This window comes from Cervus elaphus, chromosome X (genome assembly GCF_910594005.1).
Source record: "Cervus elaphus chromosome X, mCerEla1.1, whole genome shotgun sequence".
Taxonomy (NCBI): Eukaryota; Metazoa; Chordata; class Mammalia; order Artiodactyla; family Cervidae; genus Cervus; species Cervus elaphus.
The window spans coordinates 160,330,575-160,354,064 of NC_057848.1; the positions used below are offsets into that span (position 1 = coordinate 160,330,575).

Below are 23,490 nucleotides of genomic sequence, written 5' to 3' on the forward strand. Positions count from 1 at the left end.
AACAAAATGTCTGTTTCAAAGGCCCCAGTAGGAAGGGCTGTTTAGGAGATGATGGCCAGTAGAATGGGAAATTATATCAGGGTATGGATAGGGCTCATCAGGAGTGTATGAAATTAAAGGAAACAATACCAGGAGGGCAGGACAGAGTGAAAAGAAAGGAGATGATACCTAGAAGACAGTTAATCTGTCATTGGGCAAAATAATACTAGTTCCACCTATTGCTTGCTTAATATTTTCTGGTTCACGAGCCATAATCTGATGCATCTTTGGCATTTAGTGTCAACACCAGTCATTTCTGAGTTATTATTATTATCCCTGCCTTATAAATGAGAGAACTGAGGCTCGGGGAGATTGATTTTCCCAGGTCACCATGTGAGAGAAATAAAGAATGACGACTTGAATGCAGGCACACTGCCTTTGCATCCAGTGATTTGTTTTTCCCCTACTCTACTAGAGTATCCACACCTATGGAATTAGGTGAGGGGATGAAAGATCAGTTCTACAGTGTCTGTTTTTGATCTGTTTTGAGGACCTGGCCTTATTCAAGGCCAATTTGACTAGAAAGTATCCATGGTGATTGACGCCCATTGGGGATTTCAGTGGTAGATGGAGATATAGTTTGTATTGAACTAGAACTTCTGATCAGCCTGACTGCTGAGCAACAAAGTAGACAGAATGGGAACGCAGAGCAACTTTTCATTTTACTGTTATCTGTTGGTAGGGGAGCTCATCATTTTGTGGAAAGTTTTGTGTTATCAAAATTAGGTTACAAAAAAAGAAATCATCCCATTGTTTGATAAAAATTGCATTGAAATCATCCTGTGCTGCAGATTAGCTGGCTAGGATTCTCCTTCACACGAGTAACCATGCCTCCTTGTAGATTTTCATTTGCTACGGGTGGTCTTTCCTGACACCCTGGTACTGGTCTGCAGAGATTCTGAAGCTGTTACTCTCAGGTTCAAGATGTGCACTGTCCAGTACAGAACTCAGCAGCCACACGTGGCTCTCAAGAACTCGACATGTATCTAATCCAAGATGAGATATGCTCTGTCAAGTACACACCGAATTTCAAGGACTCTGCCCAGAATAAAATGTGAACCAACTTACTGTTGATTCCATGTTAAAATTATATTTTCTTGGATATATTGAGCAAATATATATTATATTAAAATCAGTTTTGCCTATTACTATTTTCTAAATGCAGCTGCTAGAAAATTTGACATCACCTAAGTTTCAAATATTCTGGCTTATAGTTCTGCTCTAGAGGTTGTTGAAATCAGCTCATCTAGTGTAAATTCAGAAAAGGCCATACAGTATCTCCAAGAAATCACATCTAATTTGCAAATTCCAGCTAGAAATTTAGTTTTGGTCAAATAAGTTTTTGCTACCAACCCCTCCCTGACTGCTACCACCACCCAAAATGCAGATTTTCCCCAGGGAGCATAATAGATTTACCTTTGTGTTTTTCTAAACTTTTGGACTCCTAAAGCACCGTTTACTTTAGTCATATGGAACTACTTGCAGTTGACGAAACAGTTCATACTGTATATATCCTGTCTCCAATTCCTGTGCTCACTACAGGTCTGAAGTGAGTACTTTGGGTCTGAAGTATTCCTACTTGTCCCTGCAAACACAGCTCAAAACTTGTCTTCCCAGGAAACCAGCTCTGACTTCTTACTATGATGACACCTCTGCTGTATTCCCACTGTGCCCATTTTTACCTCTTTCATAGAACTTTTTGTGCTGTACTGTGATTGTGGAGGGACTGATGGGCTGTTGTTCTAGACTGTAAGCTACTCGGGTATTTTTTTTTTTTTTTTTTTTTTTTGCCGTTTGTATCTCTAGCACCTAGCAGAGGATCTGGTACTTAGTAAGTTTTCAGCAACTGTTTGTTGAATTGAATGGAAAACAAGAAAAAAAGATGAAATTGATGGATTTGCCGCTCCTCCTGGCTTCATGCTTTCTGTCTGCTCTTGATTTTCTTTTATTCTTAAGTTTATCACCCACTTTTTACATATTAGTTTGTGTTTTCAGGCTGTAAGCCACTTAAAATAGAATTCCGTCATTTTAATCTAGATGCTGCCTCTCGGAATAAAATGTGGTGGGCAGAGCTCAAAAGTCAGGACTTCCTGTGACTTCTAGAACATTCATGACAATGGAGGGCAGTAGTGCATAGACAGGCACCTCTCTGGCAGCCAGGACCACCACTTACGAACAGAAAACCACAGCATGATTGCCCTCATCAGACTGTCGGCTCGACCTGAAGTCTTCTGCTGGGAGATGCTCTGTTTATAGAGAGGGTGGTAATCCCGGGGACACAGGGAAGGGCTCTACCTTTGGTTTCTAATGTTTCTTCTCTCTTGTTTGTGTTTAATCATCCTTGTATTTTAGAATGAATCGAAACCGGATCAACAATGCCTTCTTTTTGAATGACCAGACTCTGGAATTTTTAAGAATTCCTTCCACTCTTGCACCACCTACTGACCCGTCTGTGCCCATCTGGATTATTATATTTGGTGTGATATTCTGCATCGTCCTTGTGGCGACCATGCTATTGATTTTATCAGGAATCCGGCAACATAGAAGGTAAGATATTTATAAAGGGAGAGATTGAAAGAGCATTTTCCTGTTTCCTCATGACCTGGAAAAATAAGGAGAGGATTTTCCCCTACCTGAAGTGAATCCCTTATATTGTAAACTGAAAAAATGGGCAGTTTTCAAAATATCAGTTATGCTTTTGTTTTTGGACACTTTTTGGAGTCCGGAGTCCCTTACTTAACTATGACTACTTCTAGCGCCATCTTTCTTTCTTTTCTACACCATGTGAATGTTTCATATCTAGAGTTGTTTTTAATATCTGGGGTATGATTTTTTACACTGGATATACAGAGCTTAGCAGGCTTTTCGGATAGGCAGAGTTAATCTTTGGTTTTCACCCTCCTCCAAATACTAGTTCTGCCACCGTTGTTTTCCTGCCCTCCTTGGCCTGCCTCTTCCAGTACCTACAGCCACCATCTTGTACCAGATACTTTTGTGATGTCTTTGCATTCTCTCCCTTTGGACGCTCTTCCCTCGAGTCCTGTGATCTTATCTAGACCCATGTTCTTCACAGTGGCCTTTGAATCATCTCCCTGTATCAGAATCACCTGGAACACTTGTTGAACATGTAGGTTCCTTTGCTCTACAACAGAGCCACGAAAAGTTCATTCTCTGAAGGAGATGCATTCTTTTAATTGAAACTTAGTTGATGTACAATTGAAAGAGATATGTCTCAATGAATATCCAGCTAATTCACTTTTTTGAGGGCTTCCAGTTTAACTACTTACATTTCAGTTACCACTCATGGAGTTCATTTAGCTGAATTCTGGGGCACATGCAAGCTTTGCTATCTAAATTATTGACATTACCTCCAGAGAGAATTTCAGACTGGTGAAAGTGTTCCTAAGGTAGGGAGGAAACAAAGCTTTCACAATGAAAGGAGAAAATAATCTTGTTTACAAGCACCTCTGATTCAGAGTGCAGGTGGAGAGAGTCCTGAGCTCTACTTTGATGCTTCTAAACCTTCCCTTCTGACACCAAGGAAGAGGAATTCTGTTAAGTGGGCATCACAGGGACACACATTGGTTTTCAAAAGCGTTGGTGCCCACGTGGGACATGCAGGTGGTGTTTGGCCAAGCTTGTGTTTGAGTAAGTGTTTCTGCTGAGATTTTCCACTTTCCATATGGTTCACGCTGGTTATTAGCAGAAGGTAATCATTTTAAATTTGCAGCTTTGCAATTTTTTATTCACAAATGATCAGTGAAATGCTATGGAGTGAATGTGATCTATGTCTAGTCCCTGAATTAAACTTGAGGATTAAGATCAAGTTGTCACTGCTTGACTTTCTTGCTTTTGGCATGACATGTAATGCTGAGAGACTTGATCCAAATTATTAATTTGTTTTTGTTTGCTTTCTAGAATATTAAGAAATACTCTGTTGCGGTATTTGCATGCCTGTGTTCAATAGCTTTAAGTTTTATATTAATCCTGAAATGCTGGGAGTCCATGCTTTCTAGCAGTTGTAACCTTCATGAATTCACTTCATCCCCTTATTTCCCAATTTCCTCACTAGTATGCTCTGGTGTAGGTGGTGGAAGAATGGGCTTTGGAGTTGGACTACTTGGATTCACAGTATTTATTGGCTAGACTCTGCTCTTGGAAGTAATGCATTAACTGTATGGCTATCAGGAGGCACAGGCAATGAGTCAGGGAAGCCAAGCTGAAGAGAACATGGTTTGTGGTGCTGGAGTCAAGTTGGTTAAATGTTTCTTTACTATCTGTGCATAGATAACTTTGCTGGAGGGACAGTGAGCTGTGTTAGAAAGAATTAATTTGTTGGAATCAAAAGTTAATAGCGTAGCATTCTCGAAGGAGCGCCTGGCACCCAGCAAGTGCTCAGTAAGTGTTAGCTCTTAGTGTTATTTTATTATCCTGCTGTTGGTGGTCTTTCAGTTCATTTGTACTGGGATCAGCTATCTTCCTTCTGAGCAAACTCTCCAGTAATGGAATAATTGGGCGTGTAGCATCATAATCTGTTGCTTGGGAGAAGTGACCCTGTTGCTCCAACCTTGCCTTCACAAATTTAGTTCATGTTCAAACCAGGAAAACAGAGGGACAAATCTCCTGTGTCAACCTGGAGAGCATCAATAATTAGCAAATAGAGACAGGACAGTCATGATAACCTTCTGAAGAGAAATTGATCTGTTAGGTTTTCCACTTGATATGGAAAAATTTTGCTGGGTTTCTCTTGGGAAAAGTATTGCTTCAAAAGTGGGGAGAGGGTGCAGTTTGAAGTGGGAGGAGCTCTGATCTTTGTGATGAAAGTTTTGTCTATTTGTCAAAAAGATAGAAGTTGCCCTCAAAAGCCTTTAGTGTTGAGGAAGACACAGATTTGTTCAAGAATGCAATCCACAGGTTAGATGGTAATGAACATAGCTTGTGTGATAGAACATCTTAAACCTAGAAGATCAGGGGGGACCCCAGGGTCATCTGAATCACCCTTCTACTTCTACAGAGAAGAGTGCCAATGTCATCTAAGACATGTGCATTTCTCAAGTTACCTTTGGAAAATCCTCAAGTGAAGCTTTAACTCTTCTGTTAGCCGTGTCAATAACAGCATTCCATTGATTGTTCAGAAGCTCTGGGTGGAAAGTGTGCAGTCGCTGTGGCCCAAACTAGGTGAACTCAAATACTAGCTATACCTGTTAGCTGAGTGAGGTTTGTTGCATCATCAAATTTCTCCATCTGTACGAGGGAGGTAATGTCTCGCAGGGCTTCCATGAAGACTGGGTGAGAGAAATGTGTATAAAGTATAATATGTACTAAATAAATAGTAATTATGATCCAAGGTGAGCTTAACCGATTTCTGTGATTCAAGAATGCTGGAAAAGATCACTTTTCCATCCAGATATTGCCACAGTACTGCAGAAGCTTCTCCAATTCATTGGCCTATTGCTTGAGATTTTATTAGTTAACAAACACCTATTTTAGAAAGCAAGAGGTCTTGTTAGGTCAGCTGTTTACTGTGATAGTGGTGAACTGACTAATCAGCCTTCTCTCTTAAAAAAAAAACAATACCCTGTTTCGTAGCATTCGCTGATTTCCTATCCACTCTGAAATTTCTGAATATTTAAGTCTCCTCTTGCAAGCCTGAACCAGCAGGTTTCAGCATGTCATCACAACTGCTGCCTCTTCGGGAAGTAAATTTGAGGAGATTGCTTCCTTTCTCTATTACCATCTAGTTGAGAATAGCAGTTTGTGAAATAAGAGGTTTGTGGAAGGAAAAGAGTTAGAAAAGTGATTTTTTTCTTTTAGAGAACGATTAGGAAGTTGGGTAACTAAGACAAACTGCATGTACTTGACCATGACATCTGTGCTAGATCTGTGTTTAGCCCCAGGCTGGAAGTGGATAGTTTAGCTCTTTGGTCTTTACGATAATGGTGATGATGATGGTGGTGACAGGGATGGCGGATGATGGTGATGATAGTGACGGCTTTAATGGTGGGAATGATGTGACAGTGGTAATGATGATGAAGTTGATGATGTGATGTGTCTTTTAGTTGAAAGACCACTGGATCGATACTCTTGGATTTGGGTCCCAGTCTTAGGCCCTAGCATTTATTTATTAGCCGAGTGCCTTGATGCAGTCACATACAGAAAATGAGGATAGTATTTTCTTAAATAGTTATGCTGATGGGAAGACAAAATTAGAGAATACACACAAGTGCTTTAGACACTGGGGAATGCTATATCAATGTAAAGAAGCATCACCATCAAAAAGCAGTTACGAAGTGCTAATTCTATGCAACCTGGCATTTTGGGCCATAAAAGGAGAGTCACAGACACAGCACAATTTCAGACTTGTATGTATATAGTATAGATCCATGAACCTTTTATATAAATGGACTGTTGTAATGGTGTTATCTTAGGAAGGGACCTTAAACAATGATCTGTATCCATTTCTCCAGATGCCAAGTCCCAGAGAGGTAAAAATATCTTACTCCTTTCCTTTATTTACCATGCGTTGTGTGATAGGACCTCTAGAATGTATTGTGGAAGAGATGTACCAAGATAACATGGGTGGCCCTTGTCTATAAGGAGATGATAATCTTGTAGTTGTAACAAAAGCTAGGTCAAGGACTCAGGACACTGAACCCTAGCTAATGGTTACACTTGACTAGTGAATGAAGTGAGTGAAACTCGCTCAGTCGTGTCCGACTCTTTGCGACCCCATGCACTATACAGTCCATGGAATTCTCCAGGCCAGGATACTGGAGTGGGTAGCATTTGCCTTCTCCAGAACAGTTGACTAGCTGCTGCTGCTGCTAAGTCACTTCAGTCGTGTCCGACTCTGTGCGACCCCTTAGACTAGAGTCACTAGTAAATTCACTTGATTTCCTTCTGGTTACATTTCTCTTCCTATAAGGTCAATAGTAAAGGAACGTGCATTTGAGTTTCTATGAATTTTTTCACACAAGGGGCTGGGGCTCAGCCAACGTTTTCACATACTGAAACTTCAGGTTCTTATAAAGTCTCAATCAAATGAGTGAACTGTCTTGAAAATGGAAATGTAAATGAACTGAGAAATGTTAGAGCTAATAATTGTTTTACTTTGCTGATCTTAAATGTACATACTCAATAGGAATCAAATATGTGTTTTGAGCAAAGCCTGGGAAGATGAAATAAGTTCCAGGTCCACTCCTTTCAGCAGTCTTGTCCCATTCTGAGAGACAAGTTGCTCTCCATGTTTGAGTCTCAGTTCCTTCGTTTGAAAAACAGAGATAATAAAATCTACATAGTATTACAGTAGGAATTAGATAATATGATGTATACAAAGCAGTCTTCTGTGTAATAGACACTAATTCTTATTGTTTCTGCTATCACATGGCAGATAAAAAGAGACCAGCTAGAAAGTAAGGGCACCAATATTCAAACCAGATGTCCTTGATGTCAAAGCCCACCAGTCTCACTATGCTGCAACGCCCACTAAAATTGTTCCAGCAATTCCCAGGGCTAATCACTGATTAGACGACAGTTGCAATTCCCCAATCATCAACTCTGTCCCATTTTGAAATCATATTTGTGTGTCCTTTGTTGTTTTTCTGGCTGCTCTTGGGCCTTGGCTTTTCAACCTTATCTTGTTTGAAGGGAGATAGAAATACTCTTTCTGGTTTTAGCTGCCACTAGTTTATCTTGCGGAGAAGGCAATGGCACCCCACTCCAACACTCTTGCCTGGAAAATCCCATGGAAGGAAGAGCCTGGTAGGCTGCAGTCCATGAGGTTGCAAAGAGTCGGACACGACTGAGCCACTTCACTTTCACTTTTCACTTTCATGCATTGGAGAAGGAAATGGCAACCCACTCTAGTGTTCTTGCCTGGAGAATCCCAGGAACTGCGGAGCCTGGGGGGCTGCCGTCTATGGGGTCACACAGAGTCGGACATGACTGAATTGACTTAGCAGCAGCAGCAGCAGCAGTTTATCTTGAGCAAACTCTGTTCAACACCCCCTCGCCACGTGGGCCACCCAGTACAGGCAGACCTCCTTTTCTTGTGCTTCACTTTATTGTGTGTTTTTTACAAATTGAGGTTTTATGGGAGTTTTCTACAGATTAAAGTTTTATGGCAGCCCGCATGAAGCAAGTCTATCAGCACCATTTTTCCAACAGCATTTGTTCACTCTGTCTCTGTGTCACATTTGGTAATTCTTGCAATGTGCCAGTCATTTTCATTATTTTTTTATTTGTTATGGTGATCAGTGATCTTTGATGTTACTGTTGGAATCTGTGGTGTGAGCTCCATAGACCATGCCCATATAAGTTGGCAAACTTAATGGTGAATATTGTGTGCTCTGACTGCTCCACCAACCAGATGTCTCCCATCTCTCTCCCTCTCCTCAGGCCTTTCTATTTCCTGAGACAAGAATTTTGAAATCGGGCTAATTAATAACCCTACAGTGACTTCTAAGTGTTCAAGTGAAAGAAAGAGTCATGTATCTCACTTTAAATCAAAAGCTAGAAATGATTGAGCTTAGTGAGGAAAGCACATAGAAAGCTGAGACAGGCTGAAAGCTAGGCCTCTTACACCAATCAGTTAGCCAAGTTGTGAATGTGAGGGAAAAGTTCTTGAAGGAAATAAAAAGTGCTAATTCAGTGAATACACGAATGATAAGTAATTGAAACAACTTTATTGCTGATGTGGAGAAAGTTTCAGTGGTCTGGATAGAGTATCAAACCAGCCACAGCCTAATTCAAGCAAGGCCCTGATTCTAATTTGTGGAGGCTGAGAGAGGTGAGGAAGCTGCAGAAGAAAAGTCTGAAATTAGCAGAGGTTTGTTCATGAGGTTTGAGGACAGAAGCCGTATGTGTAACATAAAAGTGCAAAGTGAAGGAGCAAATGGTGATGTAGAAGCAAGTTCTCCAGAAGACCTAAGATAATTAATGATGGTGGCTACGCTAAACAACAGATTTTCAGTGCAGATGCAACAGCCTTTTATTGGAAGAATATGCCACCCAGGACTTCCATAGCTAGAGAGGAGAAGTCAATCCCTGCCTTCAAAGTTTCAGAGCAGACTGACTTTCTTGTTAGTGGCTAATTAACTGGTGACTCAAAGTTGAAGCCAGTGCTCATTTATCATTCTGAAAATCCCAAGGCCCTTAGAACAAAGCCTGGATAATAGCACATCTTTTTACAACATGGTTCACTGGATATTTTTTAAGCCCACTCTTAAGGCCTACTGCTCAGGAAAAGATTCCTTTCAAAGTATTACTGCCCATTGACAATGCACCTGGTCACCCAAGAGCTCTGAGTGAGATATATAACAAGATTAATGTTGTTCTTATGGCTGTTAACATAGCATCCATTCTGCAGCCCATGGATCAAAGAGTAATTTAGACTTTCAAGTCATATTATTTAAGAAATACACTTCATCAGGCTATAGCTGCCATAGTGATTGCTCTGGTAGATCTGGGCATAGTCAGTCAAAACCTTCTGGGTTTTGAATGGAGTCACCATTTAGATGCCATTAAGAACATTCATGATTCATAGGAAGAAGTCCAAATATCAACATTCACAGGAGTTTAGAAGAAGTTGATTCCAATCATCAGGGATAACTTTGAGGGGTTCTTGGCTTAAGTGGAGGAAGCAGCTGCAGATGTGGTAGAAAAAGCAAGAGAACTAGAATTAAAAGGTGACAAAGGAGGCTTTGAAGAACTGCCTCACCATTTGTGTGTGTTTGTGGTGGGTGGGTGGAAGAGTGTTTCTGGTGGCCCTAGTATGTTCAAGGAAACACTTCCAAATGCTGCTTTAGAAGGGCTGGACCCATTGATACTCACAGCACTGTCTTGGATTCCAATTCTATGCATCCTCCAACAATCCATGGTTTTCTGCTAGTGAGCTAGAGGTACCTAAAAGTGAATCACCCACATGCTTTTACTGGTAAATCAACATGTTGATTAATTAAATCCAATTTTGTAGACTTCAAATGTTTCTTTCAGGCACCAAGAGGTAAAGGATTTCATTGGTCAGTTAATATTGGAGATTAGTATCTATCAGTGGTGCTCAACCAGGGTTGAGTTTGCAGTGGACATTGGAGAAAGTCTACAGACATTTTTGGTTGTCAGTACTTGGGGCTATTACTGGCATCCAGTGAGTAGAGGCCAGGGATGCTGCTAAACATCCTACAGTGCACAGGACAGCCTCCCATAATGTTACTGTTGGTATATCTATTGGGACCACATAAAATTAATGGAAAACAAACAGTTTATCAAGAATAACCATTTAGGGAGAAGTGACATCAAAGGCGTCTCTATGATGTCTTCCTATTCAATAAAATGATATGGGTTGTATTAGTTCAAGTTTTTTTGTGTGCCTTAGGAATGTTTTACAGTTTTTTTTGGTTAATGTTTTATGGTCAATTCATTGCAAGGTATTTTAGATTTTTAGTTTGTTTTGTAAGTGGGGTTCTTTCTTCCATTATGTCTTCTGTGATTTTATATGTCAAAGGAATTGACTTCTATAAATTAATATGGCACTCCACTAATTTTTTTGTAATTTCCTTTATATATATATATTTTTTTCCTTTATATTTTTTGATCTAACTTTATTGGCTACTACCAGAATTTAATTCAATATTTAGTATGTTAATAATAGTGTTGTTAGTAGATATCCTTTCCACATTAGGCATACTATTTATTTTTGAGCTGATATTAATCTACTTTATTAGGTTAGGGAGTTCTTTCATTTCTGTTTTATTTTTTAAAAAATAGATGGTGATTTTGTCAAATGTGTTTTTGGAATCTCCAAATACATGTCCAAACTGAGACAAGGTATTAGCATATTTTTTTAAAAATGTAGAAGCATTACAAGATTAAAAACTGATGTCAAAGTTTGAGCCCAGCCTTGTGTTAAAGGGGCAAACTAGAATTTCTTAATATAGAAATGTAAGAAGAACATACCTGTTCATGATCTACCTCTTATGGGTTGCTTCTAGGTGAGATTCTGAGAGTGGGAGTTTAGTCAGGGACCCTGAATAGGTCCAGTAATCCAGGCAGGTGAGCATCAGGCAGGAAGAATCAAATAATCCACAAGGGCATCTCTTTGTGGTGAAAACCACTCAGGAACTGGATGATGAGGTGATGGTACCAGGGGAATCTGGGGAACCAGCAGTGGTCCAGAGGAGCTCCAGTTACCTCCAGACACCTTAGGACAGCATCATGCCCATGCTTTGCTCCTGTAATTAACTATGTATCTCTCTTTTTAAAGTTTAGATATAATTGACTTTTTTTTTTAAATTGAGACATAACTGATACTTGTATAGTCCTCAGTGGGAGGCGTTAGGTGGTAGCTGGTGCATAAATATGAAGGCCTCTCTTTTTCAAGAGAGACTAATGGAATTCTCATTTCTAAAATGCAATGTAAATTAATCTCTGGGGCAATCTGCCAACCCTGAAAGATGTGGGCAATTGTTCTGTAAAGCTGAACAAGCCAAGTTTCTATCAAACTTTTCTCTGCTCCCTGCCTGTGGGAGGGTAGCTAGACTCCAGAAGGCTGCCCTGAGTGTTTGCACAAGGACTGAGGAGGAGCAGGGGTTGGGGATGAGAAGGGGACTCGTTATGTTCCTGAGTGCTCAGTGGCATGGCAGCCAAAGCAGCCGTCCGTACTCACCGACAGGATCATTTCAGCCCCCTACAGTGTCCCAGGGCCAGGGGCTTTCTCAACAGAAGCATCATAAATGGCAAGTTGTCTTAAGGGGTGACTTTCAAAGAGAACCTCAGTTACACTGAGGTGAGTTACATTTCCCAATTCAAAATGGCCTGTTATTGTCTCCACTCAGAGATTGAAATATAAACTATATCTCAAGTGATCTAGAGGGGAAAAAAATTACCTTGTGCTTAATTGATGGCAAAATATTCACCAGTTTCTGTACCTCTTGATGATGTTTGCCTAACTAAAGAACAATGAATGAGAAAATATTAAAAACAACTGACATCTCACTCTAGAACTGTAACAGAATGTAAATTAAAATCAGATTGGTGATTACCTAAAAGCGATCCACAGTACTGAAACTGCAATTAAATTGATAATTTTTTTTTTTACATTTTTTATTGTGTTTATTTTTTTACTTTCTATTTTGTATTGGAGTATAGCCAATTCACAATGTTGTGATAGTTTCAGGTGCACATCAAAGGGACTCAGCCGTACAATCTAGAATGTTATAGACATCGCTGAATCAAAGTAGACAAAACAGATGAGCAGGCTGTTTGCTGATGGGCGGGAACCCGTGGTCTGGGCAAAGGAAAAGGCGTCCTTTTACTCCGTCAGCTTCCCTCTCTGGCTCTCACTGGTGCTTGGCACACAGGGGCTCTGGAGGCGGAAGCTCTCAGGGCAAACCAGAGCACAGTAAGGCCCAGCTTTCAGTTCAGGCCCCTGAGTCCTGAGAAGCCTTAGTGCAATAACCATGTTTTCCAGTTTCTATATTTTATGCTCTGATAGCTGAGGCCTTGCTAATGCTAGAGGGATCGCCTCTCCCAGAGGTAGTCAATTGCTAAAGAGAACAACAGGGAGCACACCTTTCATATGCAAACCAGCCAATCAGAGCCGAACTACTTCCTTTTTGAGGTTCTTACACTGTAAGTCACTATTCCTTTGCCCTAATAACCTCAGGGCCACATACCAGACAACTAGGCAAAGCCTCTATGCCCAGAGCCTGCTGAAATTATCCAAAGTGGCCAATCCTAAGCCTGCTTATGTTGTCTTACCCATTCCTTCCCATGGAAACCACAACAGAGGTTCTGTCCATGTATATTCCCCTGTTCTCTCAGGAGGCCCCTGGAGATTCCCCATGTGTCCCCACACAGCATGCCATGTCTCTTCTTTTTAGGTATTTGTGAGTATAATAAAATTCTTCCTCCATTTCCATGTCTGTGTGTTTTACCATACCTGATTAAAATAAAACCTGGGTACCCTTTAAACACTCAGCATCCACTAAGGACTAAGGCAGGGAGCTTGCAGGAGGCCTGCACCTGTGGAACCTGTAGGAGCTCAGAGATCCTGTGTAGAGTATGGTCCACAGAGCTCCAATCCAGTTCTCCAGTTGCTGAGTGACCTGGCAGGAAAGCACTTAACTTCACTGAGCTTTACTTTCTTCATCTAAAACATGGAGATGAGGGTCTGCCAGAGAGCCTTCTATGGGAGATAAACGAAGCACTCAGCAACTCTCATAAATGTTAGTTCCCTTCCTGATCATTTCTCATAGTTGTTTGCCTTTATCTTTTTACTCCATTTAAAATATACTCTTAACAAATTTCACACTTTAACTGGTATTTATTATTATCTGCTTTTATCCTTTTATACCAGTGCCTAAAGATAGAAATATAATGCAAACCACAGAGGTAATTTTAAAGTTTCTAGAAGTCTAAAGTTAAAAAAGAAACAAAACACAGGTGAACCTATCTATGAGCTAAAAAAAAAAAAAACCACAGGTGAACTTAATACATACAGCACATGTGAATTTGTATGCTAAATTTTCATCAGAAATACTTGATTTGTATATTTTACACTTGAGTTGTATATTTTACACTTGAAAATGTATATAACATACCCAGGCTGTTCCAAACATTTTAAAGTTTTCCAATAACTGAATTGTCAGTTCCTAAATTTAAATGACAATTGATTAAAATAAAATTTAAAATTCATTTCCTCACTTACATTAGCCACATTTTAAGTGCTCAACAGCCATACATGACCTGTGGCTACCATATTGGACAGCCTAATTTTATACCATTTGAAATATATTCTTAACAATCTTTTAACCATTGTTTATCATACCAATGTATTGATCCCCATATTCTTAAAGTAAATAACAATATTCTAATGTTCTATCGTTTCATTCTAGAGTGCAACACATCGTTTAAACTTGGTAAGATTTTTTTACCTTTAAAAATATTCCTACCATAGCCAAACCATCTTCTTCCAGTTGCTGCACCCTCAAACCTTTCAAATTGGATTGCATTCTGATGTACCAAGTGCAGCTGAAACACCATTAAACGAATTAGTGCTTGATCATATAGGATCACTCCAAAATAAATTGGTAGCCTTATTCAGCCTACACTATTTAAAAATGTTTCCTGACCTAAAATAAAGCCACTAGTAAAAACATGACAATCTGATGCAAAATGAGATAGAAACAAAGAATAGGAAGAAACATATGCAATTAATTATGCAATTAATGGAGCAGCAATTAATATTACTTTGAATAAAAGATTTATCTGGGGAGAAACATTTTAAAAATTATATAGTAAAATGAATAACATTTCAGTGAGGGATCAATATTTATTCATTCTCATCTTGATCTGCAGGAAATACTAAAATCCAAAATCCATTTGCATCAAAAGGAGAAAAGATGCTTATCTTGAGAGAAAGATTCTTCCTATGGGAATTAGACAGGAGTTGAAGACATTCCTTTTTTGAGGCATAACCAGTTGAAATGTGTTTCTATTTTTAATGTAACATTTGTAATTAAATTAGCAGAAAAGTTATAAGAAGAAATTATATTTTCTTACATGCTCCCTATTTTTCCCTACAAATTATTTATTGTCCATCATTTATGAACTTTCTGGCATTGCCATTCCAGAGCCTCCCAAGTGAGACACCACAAGATCACGGTTAACTTTGCCTTCTTCTCATTTGAAGATGACTCCAAGTTCTTTTATTTTTATTTTTTGCTTTTATTTTTAAAATGCTTGTTAAGACTTGCTTTTCTCTCTCTTCATTGCCACAGACTCCCATCATCTCCCATGTGGATTAATCTTGTACTGTTGCCTGGGTTAACCTCAAAAAATAAAGCAACTGACCGATTATTTAGATGATATCATGCTATACCATCCTCTTATTTAAAAGTAACCAGTGTTTCAGAAGACTGCCTTCCATCTACACTCTTAATCTTCAGTGATCACCATTCTCCCTGCTTCTCCCCACAGCATACTCTCTCATATTGGCCACATTGGGTTTTGGACACTTTCTTAACATCTGTTTCTGCACATGATTTTCCTTCAGTCTGGAATGCCCTTCTAATCCTCTTGGCAAACACCTATTCATCCTTCAATATCCAACACAAATGTCCCCTCCTTAGTGAAATCACCATACACTCCTCTGAACAGTCTATATCACACCCTCCTCTGTGGTCGAACAGCACTTTTAGAAATTCTTTTTCAAATCACATTTGCTGTATAATTCTAATTTACTGTGTGCTTTTCTCACTAGTCTTTGAATTCTGGGAGGCCAAGAATCGAGTTGTTATTCCTAGCACTTAGTGCCATGTCTGGCACATGACTGGCACTTAGTAAATGTTGAATCAATAAATAAATCAACGAATGACAAAATACATACATGTTGCTGGGTGACCAAAAATATAAAATGTCTTTTTCTTGCCTGACTAGCCTTTTGCTCTGTACAGTTGTCCTTTGAATGATGCAGAGGTTAGGGGTGCCAGCCACCTCACAGTTGAAAATCAGCATATTTAATTTTACAGTTGGTTTTCCTCATCCTTGGTTCCATCTCTGTAGATTCAACCAACAACGGATGGTATAGTACTATAGTATGTATTTATTTAAAAAAAAAAAACCATGCATAAATCTGACTAAGTAGTATTGCTATTTAATATAAACGTTATTTGTCAAGTCAGTTAGCAGAGGATTACCACATATTCAACACACACAGGAAATAAATTTCTAGCAAAGTTTAAACTTCATGCCCTATCTTCTACATCAGTAATACAATCTATACACAGAGATATATGTATTAACAGAAAATACTACTTATTCTAGTAGATGGAAACATGCATAAAAATGAAGAGAGACCCTTATCGTATGCTCAAAAAAGTCCAAGGAGGATCCAGCAATCCTACTTCTGGGTATATACTCAAAAGAACTGAAAACAGCTTCTTGAAAAAATATTTGTACACCCATGTTCATAGCAGCATTATTTACAATAGCCAAAAGGCAGCTGCCATGAACAGATGAAGAGATAAACAAAATGTGGTATAGACAGCTGACCCTTAAACATCATGGGTTTGAACTGCACAAGTCCACTTATATGTGGATTTTTTTTTTTTCCTTAAGGAAATATTCCAGTACTACATAATCTGCAGTTGTGTGACTCCGCAGATACACAGGAACTGCAGATATGGAGGGCTGGCTTTAAGGTACACTTGGATTCTCAATTTTGTGGAGGGTTGGCGCTCCTGATCCCTGTGTTGTCTAAGGATTATCTGTACATACAATGGAACATTATTTCTCTTTAAAAGGAATGAAATTCTGACACATGTTACAATATGAATGAACCTTGAAACATTATGCTCAATGAAATCATCCACTCATAAAAAGGCAAATACTGTATGATTCCACTTAAATGAGGCACCCAATAGTCAAAATTCATAGAAACAGAAGTAAAATGTTCATTGCAAGGGGCTGGAGGGAGGGGAAAAATAAACAGTTATTATTATTTAATAATAATAAACTATTATTTAATAGGTACAGAGTTATAAGGATGGATGGTGGTGATGATCGTACAACAGTGTGAATGTAGTTAATACTACTGAGCTGTACACTTAAAAAAAAGCTAAGATGGTAAATTTCACGTTATACGTATTTCACAATGAAAAAAAGAAGTAAGCCCAATGCGTCCCATACCACTGATACCAAAAGGGTTCCCGGGGCTGTGCGATGTGGCCTGTGCTGACATGAAGCTGTCCCTTTAACTCCAGATGAGACCACGGGTCTGGCTCTCACCTGATTTATCTGCAGAATCTTCAAATTCCACGAGGAAAGAGTACCCGTTATTCCAGACGTGGAGGCAGGTGGTCGGGTCATAAGAGATGGTGAGCAGCTGTAAGCCAGGATCGTAGACACTGTCCCTCCACCGGATGTTGATGGGCGACTGGCGCTCACCCGCCGGGACCAGGTCCACTTTCTCCCAGAGGGGGTGCACTAGGAGAAAGCACATCAGGGCTGTCATCGAGAGGCCGACTAGCTGGAATCCTCACTGCGGGGATCATATGGGCCCACGTAGGTGTGTCCTCTGAGTTCACCTCCTATGGGAGCCAGCTGTGAGGATTAGGCAGACATCCTGCAAAGCCTGGCCAGACGTTAGCATTGCTAAGGTCCCTGGAGTTCTGTCTGTCACACGTGTAGCTCTGACACTGTAAGTTCAGGTGTATACGCACACTCGGTCTCACACAGCATCACCACTGCTGATTTTTCTACCAGAGTCAAGCGCCAGGTCTTTGTGGCAAGTCCCTGATAAATCTCAGCAAATTTCTTATAACAAAGAGAGCTATGGACACGTGATGGACAGACTCCACGTGTATAATTCGGGTTGTCCAGGTCTCTGCCCTTTATTTTTTTTTATTTTTTTTATTTTTTATTTTTATTTATTTATTTTTTTTATTATTATTTTTTTTTCCAGTGGGTTTTGTCATACATTGATATGAATCAGCCATGGATTTACATGTATTCCCAATCCCGATCCCCCCTCCCACCTCCCTCTCCACCCGATTCCTCTGGGTCTTCCCAGTGCACCAGGCCCGAGCACTTGTCTCATGCATCCCACCTGGGCTGGTGATCTGTTTCACCATAGATAGTATACATGCTGTTCTTGTAGCAGCATGGATGGGCAGAACCAAGACCAACAGGAAAACCAGACAAAATATGAATCAAGATAAATCATGACCAATGCCCTTCTGAACCTCACCCCACCGCTGAGAATGAGCCTGAGGATTTGAGAAAGTGACAAGGCAGCTGCTGCCCAGTCAAACCCCTCTGTGCATGGCAGGGTAACTGGTACTCAGCTTGTCAGAAAAAAACAAGCTTGCCTCTGGTTTCCTCTTAAACGGGAGAGAGTTCTCTTCCTGAGGTAGTTGCCCCAGTGGGATCCTACAAGTGGCCCGCAGTATAGACACGGAGCGTGCCAAGGCAGTTTCTAGACCAGTGCTTCTCACAGGAGGGAGCTATGGGGACCCCAGGGGACATTTGGCAATGTCTGGAGACACTTTCAGTTGTCCAACTGGAGGAGGGTGCCACTGACATCTAGTGGGTAGAGGCCAGAGGTGCAGCTAAACATCCTATATAGTAGCAGGATGGGCTTTCACAAAAATTACGTGGTCCCAGATATCAGTAATGCCAAAGTTGAGAAATCTTGGTCTAGAGCCAAAAGCAATAGGCAAACTCAGGGTATTCCCTTTTTTCTGTTCAGCTTTTCACATAATACAGATCATCTCTTCTCTAGAGGTCTAAACCCGACGTTTTGGGTTTTCTCCCTCGGTATAAAATAACTTCCGAAGAACAAGAACTTACTTGAGAGAAGGAGAACTTTCTGTTTCAGAAATCTAAAGTGAAAAATGGGGGGAACTGGCACCATATAATCATACTATTATTGGACTGGAATGCAGATTCCTTGCAGGCAGGAGCCATGTCTCCCTGCCCCTTTATTGTGCCCTGTAGCTCCTAATTTGATAAATGCCCTTTAATCTGAGCATGGATTATCCAAATGCTATTGTTGGGTTAAAAAGCTGTATTTGGTTAGTTTTTAGTTTGGTATTTTAAAGCTTCCAGAAACCCCCAGAACAGCCCTGATTCAGTCTTAAAGCTGACCGCCAGCAGAGACCTGACAACATTTCCCCTCTGAGATGCCCAGAGGGAGGCTGGGGCTTTGAGCATTCACACCCTTCAAAACCAGCTGGTGAGGGTCTGTCTCCCATGGAGACTAGGGAAGACAGGAATGATGAGCAGATGCCTAAGACGATGCCCTGTTTCACCTTAAATCGGCCCCCACTTTGTTCAGGAAATGCCTAGAATCTACTCCCTCACCCACACAAACAGCAGCCTGAGGAAACCCGGCCTGTTCTTTCAGTGGCTCTCTTATGGTCATAACACGCCTATCAATTCAAGCCCTTCAGTTCACAAGTTTAGCTTCCAGGCTTTCTCACACTCACTTCCTCCTTTTGGAACCCAGACCATCCCCCCACAAGTATCAGGGAGCCCTTGGTCACTGTCCTCTTAGTGAAGCCAGCTTTTGCCCCGGGCTTGTTTTGCTAAAGATAAATGCACATTTTTGTTCTCTTCTTTCTTCCTGCATTCTAACAAAGTACAAGTTAAACTGATTTCTTGGTAGTTGCTCAGACATTTCCTCCAAGTAGGAAGGTGATTATATGCTCTAATGGAGCCTGTGTTTCCAGCTTCTTCTGTGTGGAAAATGAAATAAACGGAGCTAGTGATTCTGTCAGCCAAGGTTTAAGGGGTGACACCACACTGTCATTAGGAAGACTTCACTAATGGAATGTGCTAAGAGCGACGCGAGCCCTCTAGACTCCGATGTGCTTGCCTTCAGTCCTCATGTACCTGACTGGTCCTGGCTTTGGTTTACTTTGTGTTTGTATCACCTTCAGCTCCTGCCTCTGAGGTGTCAGTCTTTCAGCATCATGCCTGCCTTAGCCCCTTAATTCCTATTCCTCCTCAGAAATCAATTACCCCTCATTCAGCTCAGGTTTGGCTCCTATTTTTGGCTTCTCACCTCTTCAGCAAGTGTCACTTCCGTACCTCTCTGATTATCCTCTTAAACAATCCCCTTATTAATCATTGCATTCTGATCTTTTCCTTCAAAACGTTTATTACACAGATATAATGATAATTATATGCGTGTATGCATACTTATCTGCTGCCCCTCTAGTTCCCCACTAGCTGGCTTTCAATCACTGCTTGTGGACTGAATGTACAAAATAAAGATCATTCTGGGAAGGGTTTGAGAGGGTAACAGGCAGAAAGGCTAGGGGCCCCCAAATGGAGGAAATAGGCTGCAAGTGTCAGACATTTTTTCTCTCTCTTAAGCAGCAGGAAACAAACAACAAGAGTCAGATTTTTTTCCCTTCTCTGTATGAAATTAAAAGGTGGTTTCCTTTAAAAATCTGTGTTGCCATAACAACACCTGGTTCCACCAGAATTTAACTTTTCCCTGAGCTAACCAATGTGTTTTTCTTATGGAAATGTTTTTAAGCTATGTTAATGAACTATGTATTTACCTTAGACTCTGTCTTTCTTTAGTACTATTCTGCTTAAGACTCAGAACCGACTTGACAATCCGGTATGTTTTACTCATGCAAATACTTTCTTATGCTGTGTTAATGAGACTATGAATTTGCTTGGAAACCTGCCTTTCTTCAAGATTCCTGTCAGTCGTTTTAGGGCCCAGGATGACTCACCTTGTACCAATGTTATCTCAAAATGCATGTTGTGGGTGAGTGGCCTGATGCCACTCTCTGAGTTTTGAGACATTTCCTTTCTCTAATTAGCAGCCTGCTAGGAAGTATATAACTTCCTACTAAAGACTAGCAGCGGGGCACTCTTTCTGCCCCCTTCTGATGTCTACGTCAGAAGCTTTCCCTATCTCTTTTACACGTTAAGAAAACTTTATTACATAAAAGCTCTGAGCAGTCAAGCCTCGTCACTGGCCCCGGATTAAATTCCTCTCCTCTGGAGGCCAAGAATCCTGGCGTCTTTCAAGGCTCAGCAACAACCTTTCAGGTTCATTCCTGTTTTACCTTTATTTCCTTTTACTCTGCTGAGCACAGTTTTTTCCTTAAGGATCTTTGAGGCTTATCTCTTCTTTGCCCAGCCCATGACCACCAGCCTAGTTTAGGCCCCTACACCGTACACTTTTCCTCGAGGAAAAGTCCTTTTGCTCACTTTTCCTCCTCTCTTACTACTCTCTACTATGTTTTGCCATCCATCAGTTTTCCTAAATTACCACCTTCATCATGTTGTTCCCATGTTAAAGACTATGTGAAGTTCAAACTTCTGTGTCCAGGCACCAAGGTTTTCATATTAGGAACCCACCATGCCCATCTAATTTTACTTCTCCTCATCCTTCCCAAACTCTGATCTTACCACGCTATTCCAGAACCTTGCCAGGTTACTCCCCTTGGTCAGTCAGTGAGATGTGCTGAAAATGTAGGGTATAGGATACCCCACTGTGCTCTGAAGACTTACTTATTCATGTAAACTACCTCACTTATAATTTTTATATTGATTACATGTTACAGTGATAATATTTTGGATATACTGAGTTAAAGAATATTATGCACATGCGTGCATGCTCAGTTGTGTCTCTGCAACACCATGGACTGAAGCCCACCATACTCCTCTGTCCATGGAATTTTCCAGGCAAGAATACTGGAGTGGGTTGCCATTTCCTACCCCAGAGGGTTCTTTCCTGGGAACAAACCTGCATCTCTTGTGGCTCCTACATTGGCAGGCAGATTCTTTACCACTGTGCCACCTCAGATTTTGACCTGTTTCTTTATCCCCCACTCAGAGTGACTATTAAATCAGAAGAGTACATGTGGCTTGGATTATATATCTTTTGGACATTACTGCTCTATACCGTCATTAACCTTTTCTCCTGTACCTTGCCTTGTACTGTCCTTTTTTGTGAGATACGCTGTTTCCTCATCAAATTGAATGCCATTCTAGCGGGCCTAGGGCTACTGCAGTGAGGGTATACACAGGGACCTTTCACGTGACTTGGTTGAGTATGGTCACAGAATCACAAACTGCCTTGTTAGAGCATCAGGGCTGTAAGAGGCACTGACGCTGAGCCCAGATAACCACAGCATCACACGCAGTTACCACCGCAGCAGACTAAGGCCCACGTTTCCTGGTGGTCAGTTTAGGGCTATTTGCTAGTGCATTGTGGCTGCAGATACCCCTGAGGCTGTTAATTAAATCCAAAAGGTTCTTAACGCATCCATTGTTTCTCAAGATGATTTGAAAGTTAATGGAAAACAATATAGTCTGGGTATCCCAGCCCATATTATCAGGGGAATAATGGAATTCTTTGTGAAGACACTGCAAAACAAGCTTTTCAATACTGTTGTTCTCCAGGCTTTATTAGTGTTCTTCAAAATTAATTAGAGAAATAATAGAACAGTTTTCTGACATAGTTCAGCTAAAATATAGACCAGTCCTGTCAAATAGAAGTTTCTCTGCTAATGGAAATTTCCACAGGTAGCCATATAATCTGAATACATTATTTACATGCAAATACATACATGGGGCTAATAGCTACATTTTATACATTGCTATTCTATTCCAACTTGTTTTAAAAATAAATGTTCCTCTTCTGTCTAAAACTAGGGAGATCACAAATGTTAAGAATCAATAGAATAGTAACAAATCTGTACCATTTCTATTCTAGATGATGTTCTTTATATTTCATTAAACTAAAAATTAGTATTATTAAACTTATTCCCCAATAGTCTAAGGTCTGGTCGCTGTTCAGTTTAATGAGAACACAGTCAATGATGGAAGAAACAAAATAAACTTACAATAAAAATATATTTATGAAGCAGTTTCAAGGCAATGGATTTAGCTAGATTGGCACTGCTCATAAGTTCCTTTTTAATGTGCATATAGGGTCAGAGAGAGTAAACCCAAGGAAGAAAAGTTGAGAAACCTACAATCTGGAACCTAAATGTTTTTTATCAGACAAAAAATTAAGCTAAATTTCACTCGATGATACATGAAAAGTAATTTTCTTTTCATTTTGGGTAACTGGTGCAGGCTTTAATCTTTATTTTATCATATTACCAGTCCACAGGGTTAGGACTGTCAACATTTACTGTCTGTAACTTGAGATCACAGCAAATAGCAGCTTGAGTTGACACCATTGCCTGGTGATGATGGGGAATGAAGGTAGAGCATAGGGCACAGGCCCTAGTGAAATGCTACTTGTCAGTTTGCCATACCCTCCTCCTTCAGTCAGTCCTCGCTGTGCTCCCCAGATCCTAAAAATGGTCAGACATCTGAGGGAGGTGCTGAGCATATGACATGGTGATGATGGTGATGATGATAACAACTGTGGTACTAGAGGTAGCTGCCAGCACCGAGTTCTCGCTGTGTGGGAGGCGCTAGCTAAGGACTTTGAACATTAACTAACCTCTAGTGGTCTTGGGTCACAAGTGTATTGGGCCTTCCTCTGGGGTCACTGAGCTTCCAGAATCAATGAGTACTGTCTTCCTAACCAAATGATGAGGGACCAGGATATCCAAACAGGACATGCTCAGTGGCTCAGGGCAGCAAAGACCAAATATTCTCCTGGGTGAAACAAGGAGGGACAGTGTAATATGTGAAAACCACAATCAAACAGTGAGTCTCACCTGTTTCTTCCAATAACAAATAAGAACATTTCATCTGATGTGGGAAATTAACCAAAAGAAGTCCCCCTGGGACTTCCCTGGTGGTCCGGTGGCTAAGATCCTGCATTTCCAATTATCAACCAGATCCCACATGCTGCTCAAAAAGGATCCCATGTGTTGCAACCAAAGATTCCGAGTGCTGCAACTAAAACCCAAACAAACAAATAAAAATAAATATTAAAAACGTTTATTAAAAAACAGAGAGAGA

General features: G+C 40.4%; 1 protein-coding gene and 1 long non-coding RNA gene across 8 annotated transcripts in view; one reads left to right on the top strand and one right to left on the bottom strand.

The window, feature by feature from the left end:
- Positions 1-2,592, top strand: part of LOC122689554 — an 82,163-nt gene extending 79,571 nt beyond the window's left edge. For both annotated transcript variants that reach the window (XR_006339850.1, XR_006339849.1), the window contains one exon: positions 2,392-2,592. This is a non-coding gene — a long non-coding RNA (uncharacterized LOC122689554). The remainder of the gene's footprint in view (positions 1-2,391) is intronic.
- The window catches only part of LOC122689552 (carbonic anhydrase 5B, mitochondrial-like), a 35,905-nt gene that overhangs the window by 5,633 nt on the left and 6,782 nt on the right, over positions 1-23,490 (bottom strand). For 2 of the 6 annotated variants that reach the window (XM_043896105.1, XM_043896101.1), the window contains exon 3: positions 16,825-17,022. In XM_043896105.1, coding sequence (XP_043752040.1) covers positions 16,825-17,022 — 198 coding nt within the window. Of the gene's footprint in view, positions 1-5,099; positions 5,250-9,870; positions 9,943-10,992; positions 11,189-13,518; positions 15,595-16,606; positions 17,023-23,490 lie in introns of those variants that run through there. The other 4 variants (XM_043896100.1, XM_043896102.1, XM_043896099.1 and 1 more) reach the window with 4 other exon arrangements.